The sequence below is a fragment of the Erpetoichthys calabaricus genome, chromosome 5 (assembly GCF_900747795.2).
Source record: "Erpetoichthys calabaricus chromosome 5, fErpCal1.3, whole genome shotgun sequence".
NCBI lineage: Eukaryota > Metazoa > Chordata > Cladistia > Polypteriformes > Polypteridae > Erpetoichthys > Erpetoichthys calabaricus.
The window spans coordinates 62,255,563-62,272,184 of NC_041398.2; the positions used below are offsets into that span (position 1 = coordinate 62,255,563).

The 16,622-nt window shown below is 42.3% G+C and overlaps 1 protein-coding gene across 1 annotated transcript in view; it reads left to right on the plus strand.

The window, feature by feature from the left end:
• Positions 1–1,504: 1,504 nt before the first annotated feature.
• Positions 1,505–16,622, plus strand: part of LOC127527998 (uncharacterized) — a 39,975-nt gene continuing 24,857 nt past the window's right edge. The window contains exons 1-2 of the mRNA XM_051928535.1: positions 1,505–2,219; positions 2,303–2,480. Of these exons, the coding sequence (XP_051784495.1) occupies positions 1,975–2,219; positions 2,303–2,480 (423 nt within the window). The 5' untranslated portion in view covers positions 1,505–1,974. The remainder of the gene's footprint in view (positions 2,220–2,302; positions 2,481–16,622) is intronic.

Here is a 16,622-nt window from a genome sequence, read left to right on the forward strand (position 1 = left end):
TTCCTCTCAAAACAAAGGTTTCTTTCTTTACTTGACATACTGGTTGATTGTGTTGTTTTAATAAGCCCAACATCACCTGTGGTGTTGACATGTAAGTATTCATAGGTTAAATATCACAAAGGTTAATTTGAAAAAAAATCAAACTTTTTGGAATATTGGGCTTGGTGCCTATAGAATTTGTTCAAAGGTGGCGGTTTATCATCCTGTTGTTCCCTTATTCGTTTTTTTCCCTTTTTCATTTTTGCATGCTCAGTTACTCTTTATTTTATCTCTGTTGGAGGCAACGTCGCTTGGTGCAGACTATATGTAGGATGTAACCTATTAGTTGTTCCCTGAAGGCCAATTTGTAATATTCTGAAATTTCTTTTAATTTCAGTTTTTGGTAACCTAAACTTTAAATGTAAATGTCTGCCAGTTTCCTGCGGATCTGTTTCAGGTCGCTCGTTGCATTTCAGCTGGTTACATTTGAAGAAAAACAGAGGTGTTGTAAAACTTTGGAATGGAACTGTAACTTTCTCTTGGTTTATCTAATTTATCCAACTTGAACCCTGTGCCACAGTTCCGCCGGCAGACCTCCGGCGAACTGACCCTCAAGGCCTCCGCCGAGGCGATCCAGGTCGCCAAGGCAAACAGCCTGAGCGGCTCCGTGCTGTTCAAGGTAAAGTCGGCTGAGATGGTCAGGGAGCAGGCCAGGAGACGCGTGCAGGCAGCAGTTGGTGACTCCTGGGACTCCAAGCTGGTGTGCAGTGCCAGCGAGCTCCAGTTTGGACAGTACCGGGGTCAAACGTTTAAATTGTTGATGACCCGTGACCTCGGCTATGCCGTCATGGTGTTGGCAACCCACCTGAGGGAGCACGAAGATGGCCAGGTGTTGGATAGCCCACTGGCGAGCAATAAAAATGCCCTGGAGTCCTACGCCTGGCTCTTTCCCGACGTGAAAACGGCCATCCGTCAGCGATGGGAGAGAGATGGGTCGGCCAGGACCCTGGACGAGGGCGAGAGGCTCGTCGGCTTCAGCCAACACGGACACCTGACGTTTGAGGACCTTTATGATACAGAAGATCGGGAGGCCAAGAGGTGAGAAAAAGACTTTTGAGTGGGGTCTGAGGGGAAGGGCACAGCAAGGTAGTGGGACCCTGCTTCCATCTGTTCACCTGTTACTGTTCCCACTGTTGTACCCCAACGCAGTTACATAAAATGGCTCCGGCGCCAGACCACCAAAGTTGGGACCAAGATGCATGCACTCCAGCTGTATGTGCGGTGGAGAGAGAGACAAGGCAAAGACAGCAGCAACCTTATCCCTTCCCAAAACCACCGCTGTTGCCCCCACCGCCTCTCTCTCTGCAGCAGCCTCCGTCGTCGAGATTCCCGATGACGTGCTGCTGTTGGCCAGCATGGAGTTGGAGGCTGGTAAGTGACAGCCACCCATGGAAACTGGTGGTGGCTCCTTCACTTTTTCTGTTTAACTTGTTATTTGTTTGAATTTGCTCGTGTCCCACGAGCCGGTAAGTCTCTCCCAACGAGTCGTGATATACCTGTGGAATAACTGATTAGTACTCCCTTTTCTCACTTTCGCTCTCTTCCCCCAACAGAATAGCCTTGGAGCTGACACTGGCCCGGGTTACTAGCACTTGGTCAACCTGGCCTGCAGTCTCTTGAAGCTGCGTCACCATGCCTACATGACGCAGCAGCAAGTGGCGGAGATCGTCGCCCTCTGGGAACGATTGCCAGAGGGCAATAAGGCCCCAGTCCACTTCCCGACATGCCACCAGGAAAGACTGGTGAAGGGGAGGTTCCGACGCAAGCACTCGCAGACCAGTGTCACACCGGGAGTGGAGAGCTTGCGACGGTAGGTACTCAACCTCTTTGGTGTGGCCTCTTTCCTTTTGATTGGATATCGATGGCAGGACTGACTGACTGACTGACTCTCTTTCTCTCTGTCTCTCAAACCCACCCCCCGAATTTTGTAGGTGTATGGTCGGCCAAGGCGGCCAAGCCGCAAAGATGCCAAACATCAGCTGCCTTGTGGCGGCCGTTTGTACAGAGCTGTCCAGGATTCACCCCGAAAGAACCACCATCTGCAGTGTGAGGGTGAACCACTGGGCAGCTGTGATGCGTGATTACATCTGCATTCAACAGAACATCCTTACAAACCCGGTACTCATGGCCCAGACACGTATCCAGTTATTCCCCCTCAATCAGCGCACCCTGGCACAATGGTAAGTACACACTGGACAAGTGGGATCCACCATACCCCCCTCCTCCCTCCCACCCTGACTTACTTTGCTTTCTGTCCCTGTAGGCACTACGTTCACACCAGGGAGCTGGTACGGCGGGTTCTGGAGATGGCCGTGCCATTGCCAAGCAACTCGGCCCTTGCTTCAGAGCCCGCCCCTGCCATACGCCCACGACCCACAGGCCCCAAGCAGACCACTGCACAAGATTTTGTATACCATGACCCACCTGACCTATCTGGTCAGGTGACACAGCGAGCACGGGGCCCCGTGGAGGTGACACCACCAATCGTCGGGCACCCCCCCCGTGCCACATGAACCACCCACCACCCAGCCACTCCCCCCGCCGACCAACACTGCCGTTCCACCAGCTGAAACTTCAGAACCCCACACCACTGCCTGGCGTTGGAGGAAGAAACAGGAGGCGGAGGAGCTGGCACGACAGCAAGGTATCCCTCTCAAACAAAGGAAGAAGGTGGAGGCCTTTGTTTGCCAGTGCTGTGGCCGTCCTAAAACAAAAGAGTTCGGCCACAGCCGCTTTGGGAGGGAAACCTTTTGCTCCACCTCAGCTGGCAAAACTGTACAGAAGTGGCTGGAGGAAAAGAGAAGTGAAAAGCAAAATCGTGCCGGGGGGATTGCCATTAAAATTTTTTTTTTAATTAATTAATTCTATTTATTTATTTATTTAATTTAATTAATTAATCAATCAATCAATTTGTAGATGGGCCCATACATTGCTTCTTTTTTTTTTTTTTAATTTGTTCACGAGGAGGCCTGCTTAAGGTTTGTGTTAATCTGTATAACTGCCTGGCACTTTGTATGTTGGCAGAAAGGGAGGCCTTCTTCCTTTTTCAAGCTGTTTTTCCTTTTTTTTTGGCAATCTTTGCAAATGACTGGCACTTTATATGTTGGCAGGCCTCCTCCTCTGAATTTTCTTTTTTAATTTTGGGCTTCATCTGCAGGTTATGGCCCTGACAGTTATTTTTTTATTGCAAAAATTGTTGTTTGATTTTTATTTATTGTATGTATATAATTATTTCATGTTATTTTTTCTTGGATTGTTGTTTGATTTCTATATATTGTATGTATATAATTTTTTAATTTTATTTTTTCATAAACCTTGTTGATTGAATCGTTGTCTGCCTGCCTGCCTGCCTGCCTGCTTCTGTCCCGCCGCCACTTTAAGGGCTGTCTGTTTACCTTCCCGCGAGCACGTGGCTAATCGGCTATGCGTCCGTCCCTTTCACCTTTTACGGACCGGCTCTGCAGAGCAGGTGGTCTTCTTCCGCCACGAAGATCGGCTCACATTTTGCTGCAAGGATCCAGTTCAAAATTCATGTCTTGACCTTTGGTTCTCTGAATGGTTCTGCTTCTCAGTATCTCCAGTCTTTGGTTGCTCCATGCACCTTTTCAATAAGTCTCTATTCTACCACTGCCTATCTTCTGAGCATCCCTCCTCTTACCAGACATGCCAAGGCTGGACTGTGCTTCTCCATTCTTGCACTAAAGCTGTGGAATGGTCGGCCTTTGCCTATTTAATTCTCTAACCCATGGGATGTCACAATACATTAGACTTTTTTATTCACTAGACATATATTTTACAGAGGTTCGGAACATTGAGGAAATCGAAAATGATCTGTTGGCTTTGCATTTTTTGAAAGGAACTTTTTTTTTACATTTATTGTCATTGTATTTTGAAAGCTTCCATGTTGCCATTTTGTTTTCTGTGGTTGCAGCTCTTTTCTGGTGCCATTGCTGTGATGTGAGGTCCCGTTGCTAGATGTGTGATCAGAGAAGTTGTGATGACATTACAAGATTGTGGATACTTTTTAACAATACTCAAGTTTACATTCGTGAATTGTTTGATTAATGATCTGAAATTAGTGCTTCCATGCAACTATTCTGGTTTAAGAGTAGGATTTGGCATTCTTGGTTTAGATAGAATTAATATGCCTGCATGATGCCTCATTGTGACTGTGACTGCTAAGTCAGAAATGTTTCTTTCTTTTAAATTTACTTCCATTTTAGTCATTTTGGTCTATCTATCTATCTATCCTTGGAACCTAATTCTGGCTTAGGATGCCATCTCCTGGTTTATTTACTCAACCCAATTGGCCTACAATATTCCATTTTTGGCAGGGCATGAGGTGAAAGGAAGCAGGATTAGAATAATCTTAGTTCCTGAATGCATCATTCCTTGTCCACTGCTAGACTCAATCAGATAGGAGTGTTAGGCTGTCCAGCTGAGTGGTCATATACAGCATCAGCCTGGAGTAGCGAGTGTAGGCTCTCCTCTCACACTCTGATGATGAGGTAGTGAGCTGTGCTGGCTGGTGACAATATGACAGCATAGTCAGGCTTATTTATTTACTAGCAAGCCCGCAATTCTCGAAAGAATCGCAAATCCAAGAACGGCAATCACTTTCTGTTCCCTCCGATATTTGGAGGGATGAAATATCATGGAGGGTGGGTGCGTCCTGGGAAAGTTCATTTAATTAAATAAACCTATTTGTACTAAAGTGGTTTCTTTGTGTGGGCGCCTTCGTTCATTGCTTTTATCCATACGGGTTCGTTTACAGGTCGTAGCCATACGGGCTTGTGTTTGTATTACTAATCGTTGAACTCCTTCCATTTGGAGCCGTGCCTCCTTTGCCTGTGCTGTGTCAGAAGCGCGTTGTGGGCGCCTTCGTTCATTGCTTTTATCCATACGGGTTCGTTTACAGGTCGTAGCCATACGGGCTTGTGTTTGTATTACTAATCGTTGAACTCCTTCCATTTGGAGCCGTGCCTCCTTTGCCTGTGCTGTGTCAGAAGCGCGTTGTGGGCGCGCTCGTTCATTGTGTTTATCCATACGGTTCTCGTTTTGTATTTTCGTTAGTTGAGCTCTTTCATTGTGGAGTCGTGACGTCTTTGCTTCTGGTGTGTCTGAAGCGCGTTGTAGGAGCCTCCGTGTATTGTTTTTATCCATGCGGTCTCGTCTTTGTTGTCTGGAGCTGTGACTTCTTTGCTTGTGGTGTTTTTGAAGCGTGTTGTAGGAGCCTCCATTTGTTGTTTTTATCTATGCGGTCTCGTCTTTGTTGTTCTGTGGCTGTGTCTTTAGGTAGATGTCGTTTACTGTTAGGAATTATAATTGAACATGCCACACAGACTGCTGGCACAGTGGATTAGAGCAAGTTTAGTTTACAGGTTGTGTTGTTTGGGCGCCACCTACTGACTCTGGGAAGCAGCTGCGTTTGACTCTGGGGCGCCACGGTGCAGTGCGCATGCGCTTCAGTGCGTCCGCCGTGCATAAACTAAACTGTCGTTTAGTAATATAGATTTGCTATTTGCATCACACCTGAAGGTAAAGTTGCAGAAGTGCTGACTCTCATCTGCTCAGGCATAAACAGTGGCGTGCCATGGGGCCTGGAGCCCAGTTACTGTAGGTCTTGTGAGAAGTGAACACCTTCCTGGTGTTATTAATTAACCTTCTCTTGATATCAGAAGATGTATTGGGGCAGGAAAGTGCTCAGGTTGTCCAAGGTCAGAGTTACTAGCCGCCTTCCTCCTCCAATAATCACATTTGGTTTTCAGTGTGCGCAATTCATTCTGGCAAGTTTTAATGGTTAATCAGTTCTTTCAATATCATGCTGTTTGTTTTTAATCAGAGCTCTCTGACTGAGCTCCACTTTCATAACAGCATGGCAGATATTGAGTTCACCACCAGGTGGCACTTTAAAGAAAATGTATAATTACACTCTCAATTTCTCAGCCTCTGCTCTCCACCTCCCAAAACAATGTTCCCCTCATCTTGTGTTACGTACTGCACTCTGAGCTTTGCCATGGGAACTTGTCGTCACTTAATTATTTAAACTGCAGTCGGCTTATTTAAAATTTAATCAGTCCTGTCAGCTGGAGGCTGTCATCATTCTGGTATGTGCGCAGCTGCAGACTCTTTATGTTTGGCAGACTCTGCTAAAAGTGAGGTGTATTTTGAGGGGGCAGGGAGTTCCTTTTTGGAAAAAACAATGGTATATGTCTTTATAGATATAAGAAAATGCACACTAGACAATTGAAATTTGTGTCTTACATTGCAATTAAACTTCCTGTTTTACCCAAAATTGAGAAGCAGAGTGGGAGATTGTGATTGGGAAATGAACTAAAAAAAGAAAGTCGAGATCAAAACAGGCAGTGTTCAAAAGTCAGAAAGTCAAAAAGAAACCAAAACACCAAAGTCAAGGCATTAAACAAAAAATTAAAGTCAAAAGTAACTTTGTTCCAAAGTTGCTACACTAAAGTCTTAGAAAATGTCACCAAATGCACAAGAGATTTGTTTTTGTTTGAAATGTAAAATGTTCGATACCAGTAGCCGCATGCCACCATCTTAAACTCTTCTACACTAAGGGGATTTTTGGCATTATTTAACCTAAATTGCACATCAAAAAATAAACGGCTGTTACTCGTTTATTGTAATAATGGAGCTGAAAATGGCCGAAGAGCAATTCAGTCTTCCCCGTCCATCCTCGAACCTAGGTCGCCTAATCTGTGAATCCCACTTCTGAACACCAGTGTAGTAACTTCCGTGTCAGGTTCGAAAAACAAGAAAAAAAACAGATGGACGAAGTAAAGTTCACAAAAGTTTACTTGAATAATAAAGAAGAAAAAAAAAACCACAAGGTTGTAAAAGCAATAAAAATTGAACTATTTACAATCTCCTATATTTCTCTCATATTTGCGGTCCTGAGAGACGGCGTTAAAAAAAAACAAAAACAGAAAAAGAAGAAAACACCAACTTTGTACCCCTACAACACAACCTTCTAGCCCCTTCTTCAACGAACCTCTCAACCCTCCTCCCGTCCCAGGTACCACCCCCTTACCACATCAATCATACCCCCGCTGTCTGTCCTCCACGCTGTACTCCGCCCTCCCTCAATCAGACCCAACAGTTACTCCAAAAGGGGCTTCAGCCTGGGATGCTACAATATTTTATGATGCTCAACCCTGGAATCAATGTTCTTTTGTGTCCCAAGTCTGTGTTTTTCATAATGTGTCCCATTATAAGGATATTTTAGATAAAAATAACGGATGGTACCCTCAACAAATATGAGCTGTATCCTGAGATGCAGTCAACCATAGTTTCACGTCTGAAACACAATGCAAGGCAGCTCAAGTTTTGTTAGATTAGGCTGAAGCCGAACCATCTCCATCGGCTCACCTTGTCTCATGTAGGTAGGCCGTGTGCACCTCCATTAATAATGCTGAAGCTACTGCACTGACACTGTGCAATAAAAGAAAACCTGTCTGTTTTAGGTACAAGGGGAAATGTGTCTTGGAGTTTCTGAGATCTTCAAGAAGTAAATAAGCTCCAAGTCCACCTCGCTTACTATTTGTGTCTGCCAGGGTGTTGCCCCAGTTCCCATCATTCAACTTGCTATATGACACTGAGCAAGTCATTCAATCTGCCTGAGCTCCAGTTGTAAAAATGAAATATTAGCAACCGTGCTCTTCTAAGACACTTTGAATTGAAGGACTTGACTAAGTACACAATAATGATTGATGAATTATTCATAGATATCAGATTGTCACGATTACAAGCACATTTGTGGCTCTCACAAGATCATCTCCTGAAAGCCAATACTGTTTTGTTTTCTCTCCCACACTCTCACAGAGAGACAAAAGCACCATTCAGAGAGAAGAAAGTGCCTACAAGAGCTGTCAAGGCCTGAACATCATTGAGTCTTTAGTAAAACAATAAGCTCCATACAGAGCAAATACGGTAACAAAGCTTTATTGTACTAACAGAGTCTTTAACATAATAAAAATCAATATTGTAGTATTGACTGATCTCAAAATGGCCTGGCATGGATTAATGAATCAGTCTTTATTTTATACTTTAGCTTTCATTGAGCACTGTCATAAAGTAAAGTAAAGACATAAAATTGAACTAACAAGACAGAAGGACAATCATACAACATGTAATTAGTTACAAGGAAAAGTGAAAAAATCTGTCCAGCTAAACAGGAACTGATGCTTCATAAGCATAGATAGACAGTACATGATACCAATACAGAAGACGTGGGTTCAGCACTGTTAAACCTGAAGGGTTAAGTTGGTTACTATAGCAACAAGTAAACATATGACTGGAGAAGAGAAGGAGGAGAAGGAGGTTAGGAGCACTGCTGATACAGAGATGAATTAAAGAGTCATGTGACATTTTCATATCTTCTCCATGACTCATCCACCTGAAATTCAAGGGAACAAAAGGAGTAGTGTGATGGTGCAGCGACAGAGGATGACCCCTACTTAACCTTTATAATCTGCATAAGGAAAAAATAGGACAAAAAAAAGTAATTCTTAACAAGATACGCACTGAAGGCAAACTATAGAACAGAAATAAAGCATTAGGACTGCTTAGACTTCTTCATCTTATGTGTTTACTTATATTTATGATGTGGCAAAACTGCATAGTTGTTGGCACTGCTGCCTCCCAGATCCAGTGACCTGTTGTAATGATACTTGCTTTTGAAATGTGACGAATGCACATTTGCAAATATTTTCTTTTTACGCTTTCATTTTTTCCCATTATTTTATTAGCATTATCTGCCATTTTGTGTCCTACTTTATCACATTTGCCACCATTTTGTGTGGCACCGAATGATTGCAGCTATATTGTTGTAAACATCAGCTCCCTGTTGCCATAATGTGACATACTGAAGTTTCAACTCTTGACGTCATCAACCTGATGACATTTAAGCAGTATCCACAGTTATCGGTTTGTAAACTGGAAAAAATCTTGTGCGTGTAGTTTTATTGAATTTACTGAAGTAAGAAAATGTATTTTTTGTGTCTTGTTTTTGACTTTGGGCTTTGGTATTTTTGGTTTCCTTGACTTTATAGCTTTTGATCCACGCTTGTTTTAATCTAGCAATTTAATATTAATCTCCACATGCACTTTTTTCATTTTTCCCCTTGTAGCCTTCCAGCTCAGGCGGTGCACGTGAATTCAAATCCCATGCACATCAGTTTGCTGTGTAGAGTTTTCTGTTTCTGTTTGGTGTTTACATGGGATTTCCTCCAGTTGCTTCTGTTTTCAACCTATAGATTCATCCGTTAAGTTTAGTGGCGATTCTAAACTGGCTGCCTTGTGGGTGTGGGTGTGAGGGGCGTCTGTGAGGACCAGCACCCACTCCAGGGTTTGTTTCTGCCTTTCAGACTTAAATTAGACTGAGCAGGTTTGAGAATGTTATTATTTAACAGCTTTAGTGAAGTAAAACCATGAATGAATGAATATTATTTACATTTAAATTCATAAAAAAAATGTGAAAAGGTGATCATTTTACCAGACAATACCAAGGACCCTTACTCAAAGTACCTTCATTTTTAGGTGTTATCTATAACATGGATTTCATCTACACTTATTTCAGTTCGGTAGACATGCTGGTTAGGTGGATTGACGATTCTAAATTGGCCCTAGTGTGTGGGTGTGTTTGTGTGTGTCCTGCGGTGGGTTGGCACCCTGCCCAGGATTGGTTCCTGCCTTGTGCCCTGTGTTGGCTGGGATTGGCTCCAGCAGACCCCCGTGACCCTGTGTTCGGATTCAGCGGGTTGGAAAAAGCTTCGGTATGCTGAAAAGCTCGATCATTTGCTTTTCTCAAGCAAAATTGACTAATGTTATTCTGTAAGGTGAGTCTGTTCAGTTTGTTCACTATTTTACAGTTGAATCCAGTCAAGTCGAGCAGTCTTTATTGTTGTCACTGATATATATAAGTACAGGGTGACATGAAATTACATGCATTCAGGCCTACAGTGTAATGTGCAACAGCATAAGACTGTATAAAGTGCACAACATTTTACAAGAAGATACAGAAGACAGGACAAGTCAAAACAGGGCACCATACAATAACATCCATCCATCCATTTTCCAACCTGCTGAATCTGAACACAGGGTCACGGGGGTCTGCTGGAGCCAATCCCAGCCAACACAGGGCGCAAGGCAGGAAACAAACCCCGGGCAGGGTGCCAGCCCACCGCAGGACACACACTAGGGACAATTTAGAATCGCCAATGCACCTAACCTGCACGTCTTTGGACTGTGGGAGGAAACCCACGCAGACACAGGGAGTACACGCAGACACCACGCAGGGAGGACCCGGGAAGCGAACCCAGGTCTTCTAACTGCGAGACACACCACTGCGCCACTGTGCCGCCCGTACAAAAACTCAGACAATGCATAAAACAATACAATAACAATAACGTGTGCCCCATGTATAACACAGAAGAGGTGTTTGGAGATCTGGGAATACAGAAGTAAATCAAACGTTGTTGACCAGATTGATTGCAAAAAGAAAGAAGTTACGGACATGCTGTGTGTTCTTACCCTGAGTGACCAGTAACATGTTGTGACAGAAAAAAATTTTATTTAGTTGTTAGGTTATTAAACAAAGTTATTTAACTAATTTAGTTACAAAAATGAGAATGATTGCAGAGTTTAGGCTTAAAAGGAAGAAAAATTTATAAAGTTCACTGATCAGCAGTAGGTAGTGGAGCCATTAAGGAGTCGTTTTTGAGCTTTTTTAGCGATTGAAGGAGAGTTTTGGTTCCAGTTAGGGTCCTCTGCAATATAGCAGCAAGGATTATAACTAGAAGTAAAAAATGTGACTATGTAACTCCAGGTCTTGAATCCCTACCCTGGCTACCAGTTCAGTTTAGTAGTAATTGTAATAATATTCTTTTGACAAGTTAAGTTAAACTTCACAGATTCCGAGGATGAATTAAAGATATGTAGAGAGTAGAGCCTTTAGGTGTACATCACGCAAGCTCTGAAATGACGGGCTTCCTGATATTAGTGAAGGCCCATCTGTCCTGCATTTAAGTTAAGGCTTATTATTTTGTCAGAGCTGCACCTGAGGTTTTTTGTGATTTTTTTAAATAATTGTAGCAGTCATTTTGATTGGGAGCATTTTTCTTTCTCTTATGTTTCACTAAGTTTTCTTGGAATGGAAACATGTGGTGAGTACAACAGACTGCTTCTCAGACTTTTGGGGTATTTGACCAGACCCCTTATCGTTGGATTTTTCTGTGCTGGTACTGGATGTTTAGCTAAGATAGCACAATTAGAATTTGGGACTACAATTTATGAAACTTTCTCAATCTATTAACTCTATCAAACTGTTAATCCATATAATATTGTACATTTTTCTGCACACTGGGGAAATTCCTAGGGTCTGCAAACTAGCCAATATTCTCTTATTATATAAAAAGGATGATCAGGCTGATGTAACTATAGGTCGGTAAACTTAACATGCATCGCAGGCAAATTAATGGAAGGAATTATTAAGGAGAAGATTGAGCAGCACACGGCAAAAGCGTGGGTTTAGATGGGAGAGGTTGTACTTTACTAATAATCTGGAATTCTAAGTAACACAAGAATATAACTGGGGAGGTGCATATGATATTCTTAATATTGATTTTCTGAAGGTTTTTAATGAGGTCCCACATGAGTAGCTAGAGATCAGACTAAAAGATGTGGGAATTGTGTGGAGATGTAAGCAAAATTGGCTCGCAGGAAGCAGAGGGTGATGGTGCGAGGACACTTAACAGAATTGGCTGATGTTAATAGTGGTCTCCGTCGGTGTTCAGTGCTAGGGCCCCTGCCATTTTTAATATACTGTATATAAATGATTTGGATAGGAATATAAGTAACAAGCTGGTTAAGTTGGCAGATGATACCAAGATAGGTGGATTGGCAGATAATGTAGAATCTATTGAATCATTACAGAGGGACTTGGACAGCATACAGGCTGTTATGTAATGTAAGGCTGTTAGGTTATGTAAGTATATATATATTGCGGTAAGCCAGTCCCCCGTACACAGCAGACACGACACCAAATGTCCAAAGAACACACGTTTATTATGGTCTTCAATATTACACGGCACCTTACAATGCTCTAATCAGACAACTCAGTCCCTTCTTTCCTTTAGTCTCTACATACTTCTGCCGCCTTTACTCCTCTCCTCCCAAGCTCTGTCTTCTTCCTTCCAACTCTGGCTCGTCTACTGGAGGGAGGTGGCCTCTTTTATAACAACCCGGATGTGCTCCAGGTGTTCCGTGATAATCTTTGGATCTGGCGGAAATGCTGCATGAGCACCCGAAAGCACTCTGGGTGTACCTGGAATTCCTTCCGGCAGCACTTCGGAGTGTGGTGGAAATGCTGCCATCCAGGGCTTCACAATCATCCAGGTGCCTCCCGGTGGTGACCACAGGCCCCCACAGGGTTGAGCTTCCCAGCTCTGATCCCGTGGCCCCCACACAGACCAGGGCGGCTGCCCTCTTGTGGCCCAGGGCAGGTATGGTCTCTCTCACGGTCCTTCCAGGTGTCCCGGCTGGGGATTATGCCACAATACACACACACACACACGCACACCCACACACACACACACACACACACATATACATTGCAAGGAAAGGACAAGACATTGATAAAGATTTGGGACACAAGACTGGTGACCCCATATAATTGAAGGTGTGTTCAAAATCAAAAACACGCAGTAAGTTGCAGAAACTTCTTTTCAGATGTGAATTCAAAAGAGAACTAACAAAGAAGGTGGAGCTTCTGGTTTTGAGTCCTATGTATGGGAAAGGGCAGGTCCAGGTAGGTGGGCACTGGGAGTGATGTCAGAGGTGTTATAGCTGTCAATCATCTTGTCTGCAGAGGTAGGAAGTGAATGGGAATTAAGACACAGCGCCATCCTTTGGAGTGGCAGTGGAATTACAGTCACTTGATCCCTTCAGCTGTCCCTTATGTTCACAAATGTGACAACACACACACGCACACACAAATTTGAGCTTTATATATTAGATCTAAAATTATATTGTGACTCTAAACGTGCAAATGTATAGTTGTTACTTTCTATCAATCACTGTATTGTTGGAACAGAGAAACTAAACATCTGGTGGGTTCAGGAGTGCATTGAATTTTAGTTATTTGGACCGTTGTATACTAAAAGCTTACTATATTCACTCATCTCCATTAACTGTCAGTCAGTCATTTTCCAACCCGCTATAACCTAACACAGGGTCACAGGGGTCTGCTGGAGCCAATCCCAGCCAACACAGGGCGCAAGGCAGGAACAAATCCCGGGCAGGGAGCCAGCCCACCGCAGATCTCCATTAACTGGATCTTCATAATCCTGTTTCAGAGTCAAGGTGTCCTGGACTCCTTCTGACTTATTTGTTAACATGAGCACTGCTCCCAAAGAATTTGCTTTTGGTTTTTAGTATGTGTTTACACAGTGTAAAGCATTCCATTTTAAAGGGAAAAAAATGAAAATATACAACACATGTTCTAGTGGCATATTAACAAAGAACGATCTATTTGTTGTCTCACCAGTAACAACCAATGATGTAAAAAAAATATGGCAAGACATGTTTTCACTTTGCTAAAGAGTTATCTCATTATATTGGCACCTTATTATCCTAAATATATAAATCATAAAATCCATGTTTTCATTTGCCAATGAATGACCCTTGACTCTGCAATTATAACTGATAAGTATATGCGATTATAATAACTTTACTCTTAGTGAATGCCTACCCTTTGTTAACTTACTTAATATTCTTTGTATCTTGTTAATGTACTTAAGATTATTCCAATTCTTGTGTTATGTATATTTGTGCCTTCTTTGTCTGCTGTGATAACTCGGCCATTTCCCTTGGGATTAATCAAGTTTCTGTCTATCTGTCTATCTATCTATGACCTACATGGTGTAATCAAGGTTAGTCAGGCTCATTGCTTCTTTACTTTATTGAGTTCAGCTACTAGTCAAACATTACACAGCCTTATCAAAAGTTTTAAAGACAAGAGTCCTGAAGTCCCGGATGTCCTTTGGCTGACAGTTTGAGATATGAGAATTATTTTCTGATGCTTCCCAAGTCTGGGTCAAATGTGACTGTTACAAGCCCTTATCTTTGCTTAGCGCTTTGAGTACTGAGAAAAGCGCTATATAAATGTATTTATTTATTTATTTATTTTATTTTGATAACGTGAAGTCCTTTGAGCTCACCTCAGTTTGCAGGTGTTTAATCTTGTATAGCAGTGGTTCCCTGGTTCAGTCTTGGGGGACTACTATGACTGCAGATTTTTGTTCCAAGTTTTTTTGCATGAGGATTTGTGAATGAACAGTCTTTTTCAAAGTCCAAAGTCCAAATTCTCAATTGATCTAGACTTGGATTTGGCCACTCCAAGACATTAACATTGATATTTTAAGCTATTCCTGTGTAGCTTTGACTTTATTCTTTGGATAGTTGTGTTGCCAGAAGACAAATCTTCTACCAAGGTGCAGGTTTCTTGAAGATGATATCGGGTCTTCCTTCAGGATCACCTTATATTTTGCTGAATCCCTCCCCTTCCAAGGCCTGCTGCTGAGAAGCATCCTTATCGTAACATGCTGCCATCACCATGCTTCATGGTGAGGATGGTGTGCTTTTGGTAATGTGCAGAGTTCAAATGTGGAATTTTTGGTGTGATGGCCTAAAAGCTCACCTTGGTCTCATCAGACCATAGAATCTTCTTCCAACTGACTCTTCCAGTTGCCTTCTGGCAAACTCTAGCCAAGATATCATGTCATTTTTTTAACTGTGGCTTTCTCATTGCCAGTCTTCCATGAAGGCTGTTTAAACACCCGAGTAACAGTTGATATGTTCACAGCTTCTCTAATCTCAACCACATGTAGCACGTGACTCCTTCGGAGATTTAATAGGTTTCTTGGTAGCCTCCCTCACTAGTCTCTTCTTGCATGATCATTCAGTTTTTGTGGTAGGCCTGCTGTAGTCAGATTTACAACTGGGCCAGGTTCTTCGATTTCTTAATAACTGGACTCCAAGGGATTTTCAGTGACTTTGATATGTTCTTAGCTCCATCCTCTGACTTGTGCTTTTCAATTGCCCTTTCATGGAGTTGTCTTCATTGTGTAGGTTAGGCCACCATACTGACCACAAGTTGGACCTTCCAGGTAAGGTACATTTAGGATACAATCAAGTGAAACCCCAGACAGGTGATCACTATTAAGCTAATCCTGGGACTTCTAAAACCAATTGGTTGCACCAGTGAAGATTTAGGTGTGTCATGTTAAAGGGAGCGAAAACTTCTGGGATTAATTATTTTGCATTTTATATTTGTAAATAATTTAGAGAGCATTTTGCAGTGATCTGTTTTCACTTTTGACTTCAACAACTCTTTATGTATTAGTGTTAGACTCCTTAACACCAGGCTGCCCCCTGGGACCTTCCACACGGCCTCAACCACCTCTAAAAACAGAACTTTTATACATGCGAGCCACTGTCCTGCAAAGACGAGTGTGCATGTAGAAAAGAACTGAAAATCTCCTACTGACCTTTAAGTATTTTGACACTGTTGTTATCCTTCTGCTGTGAAACATTCTGACCTGTCATTGTTTACACATATGTCTTAAACAACTATTACCATACACTGATAATTTCTGTATTATCTATATCTATTATTTCTTATTTATTTATTATATTACATATCTTACACATCAATATTGCTGCTACTTCTTTGTCTTTGTCTTCTCTTTGCACAATGTATTGTCTTGTTTGTGTTTTAATTTTAATTTAAATTTTAATTCTATTTTTAAATTATTATTTGCATGTCATGTTGTTACACTGTGGACCCTGAGCTTCGCAATTTCGTCTATCTGTATACTTGTATATGGTTGAGATGACAATAAAGTTCACTTTGACTTTTGACTTTAATGTTATAAAGCCAAAGTGAAACGGTTGATTTAATGTTGTATAACCATAAAATGTGAATGTGCTTCTTTATAGGCACTATATAACAGATCATTTAAAAGTTGTGTATGGAGTGAGATAAGGTGAAAGGCACTAACCAGAGAACTGAGGAACAAAGGGCTTCAAGAACGTGTGTCTGTCATCAGCATGCAGAAGCAGAACATCTAAGCCATGAATGTTTAATAATAGACTGAGCTTGTCAAGGATGTCAGTTTCTGTTGGCTGGTGTTATTAAATGGCAACTTAAAAAAGAACTTATCAGGAGAGCCTTGTGTCTCCCTTCACTGAGCAGCAGTGCACCTGCTTCAACACCCACAGATCAATTTCCTCATAGTGACTTTAACAAGGACTTACTTATAACACCATGGATTCTTTATCTGAGAGATAAGGAGGCTCACTAAATAAACATTTGTTTTAGTCAGTAGAGGAATGTCTGCATAAAACTTGGCAGAAAGAAGTTCAAATAGGAACATTTGTTCCTAGCTAGATGATGCACTGCAAAGGATCTTTTATTTTAAGAAAATCCTCAAAAGGTAGATCAGGGGTGTCCAACTTTGTTCCTGGTGGGCCACAGTGGCTACAGGTTTTCATTCTAACCATCT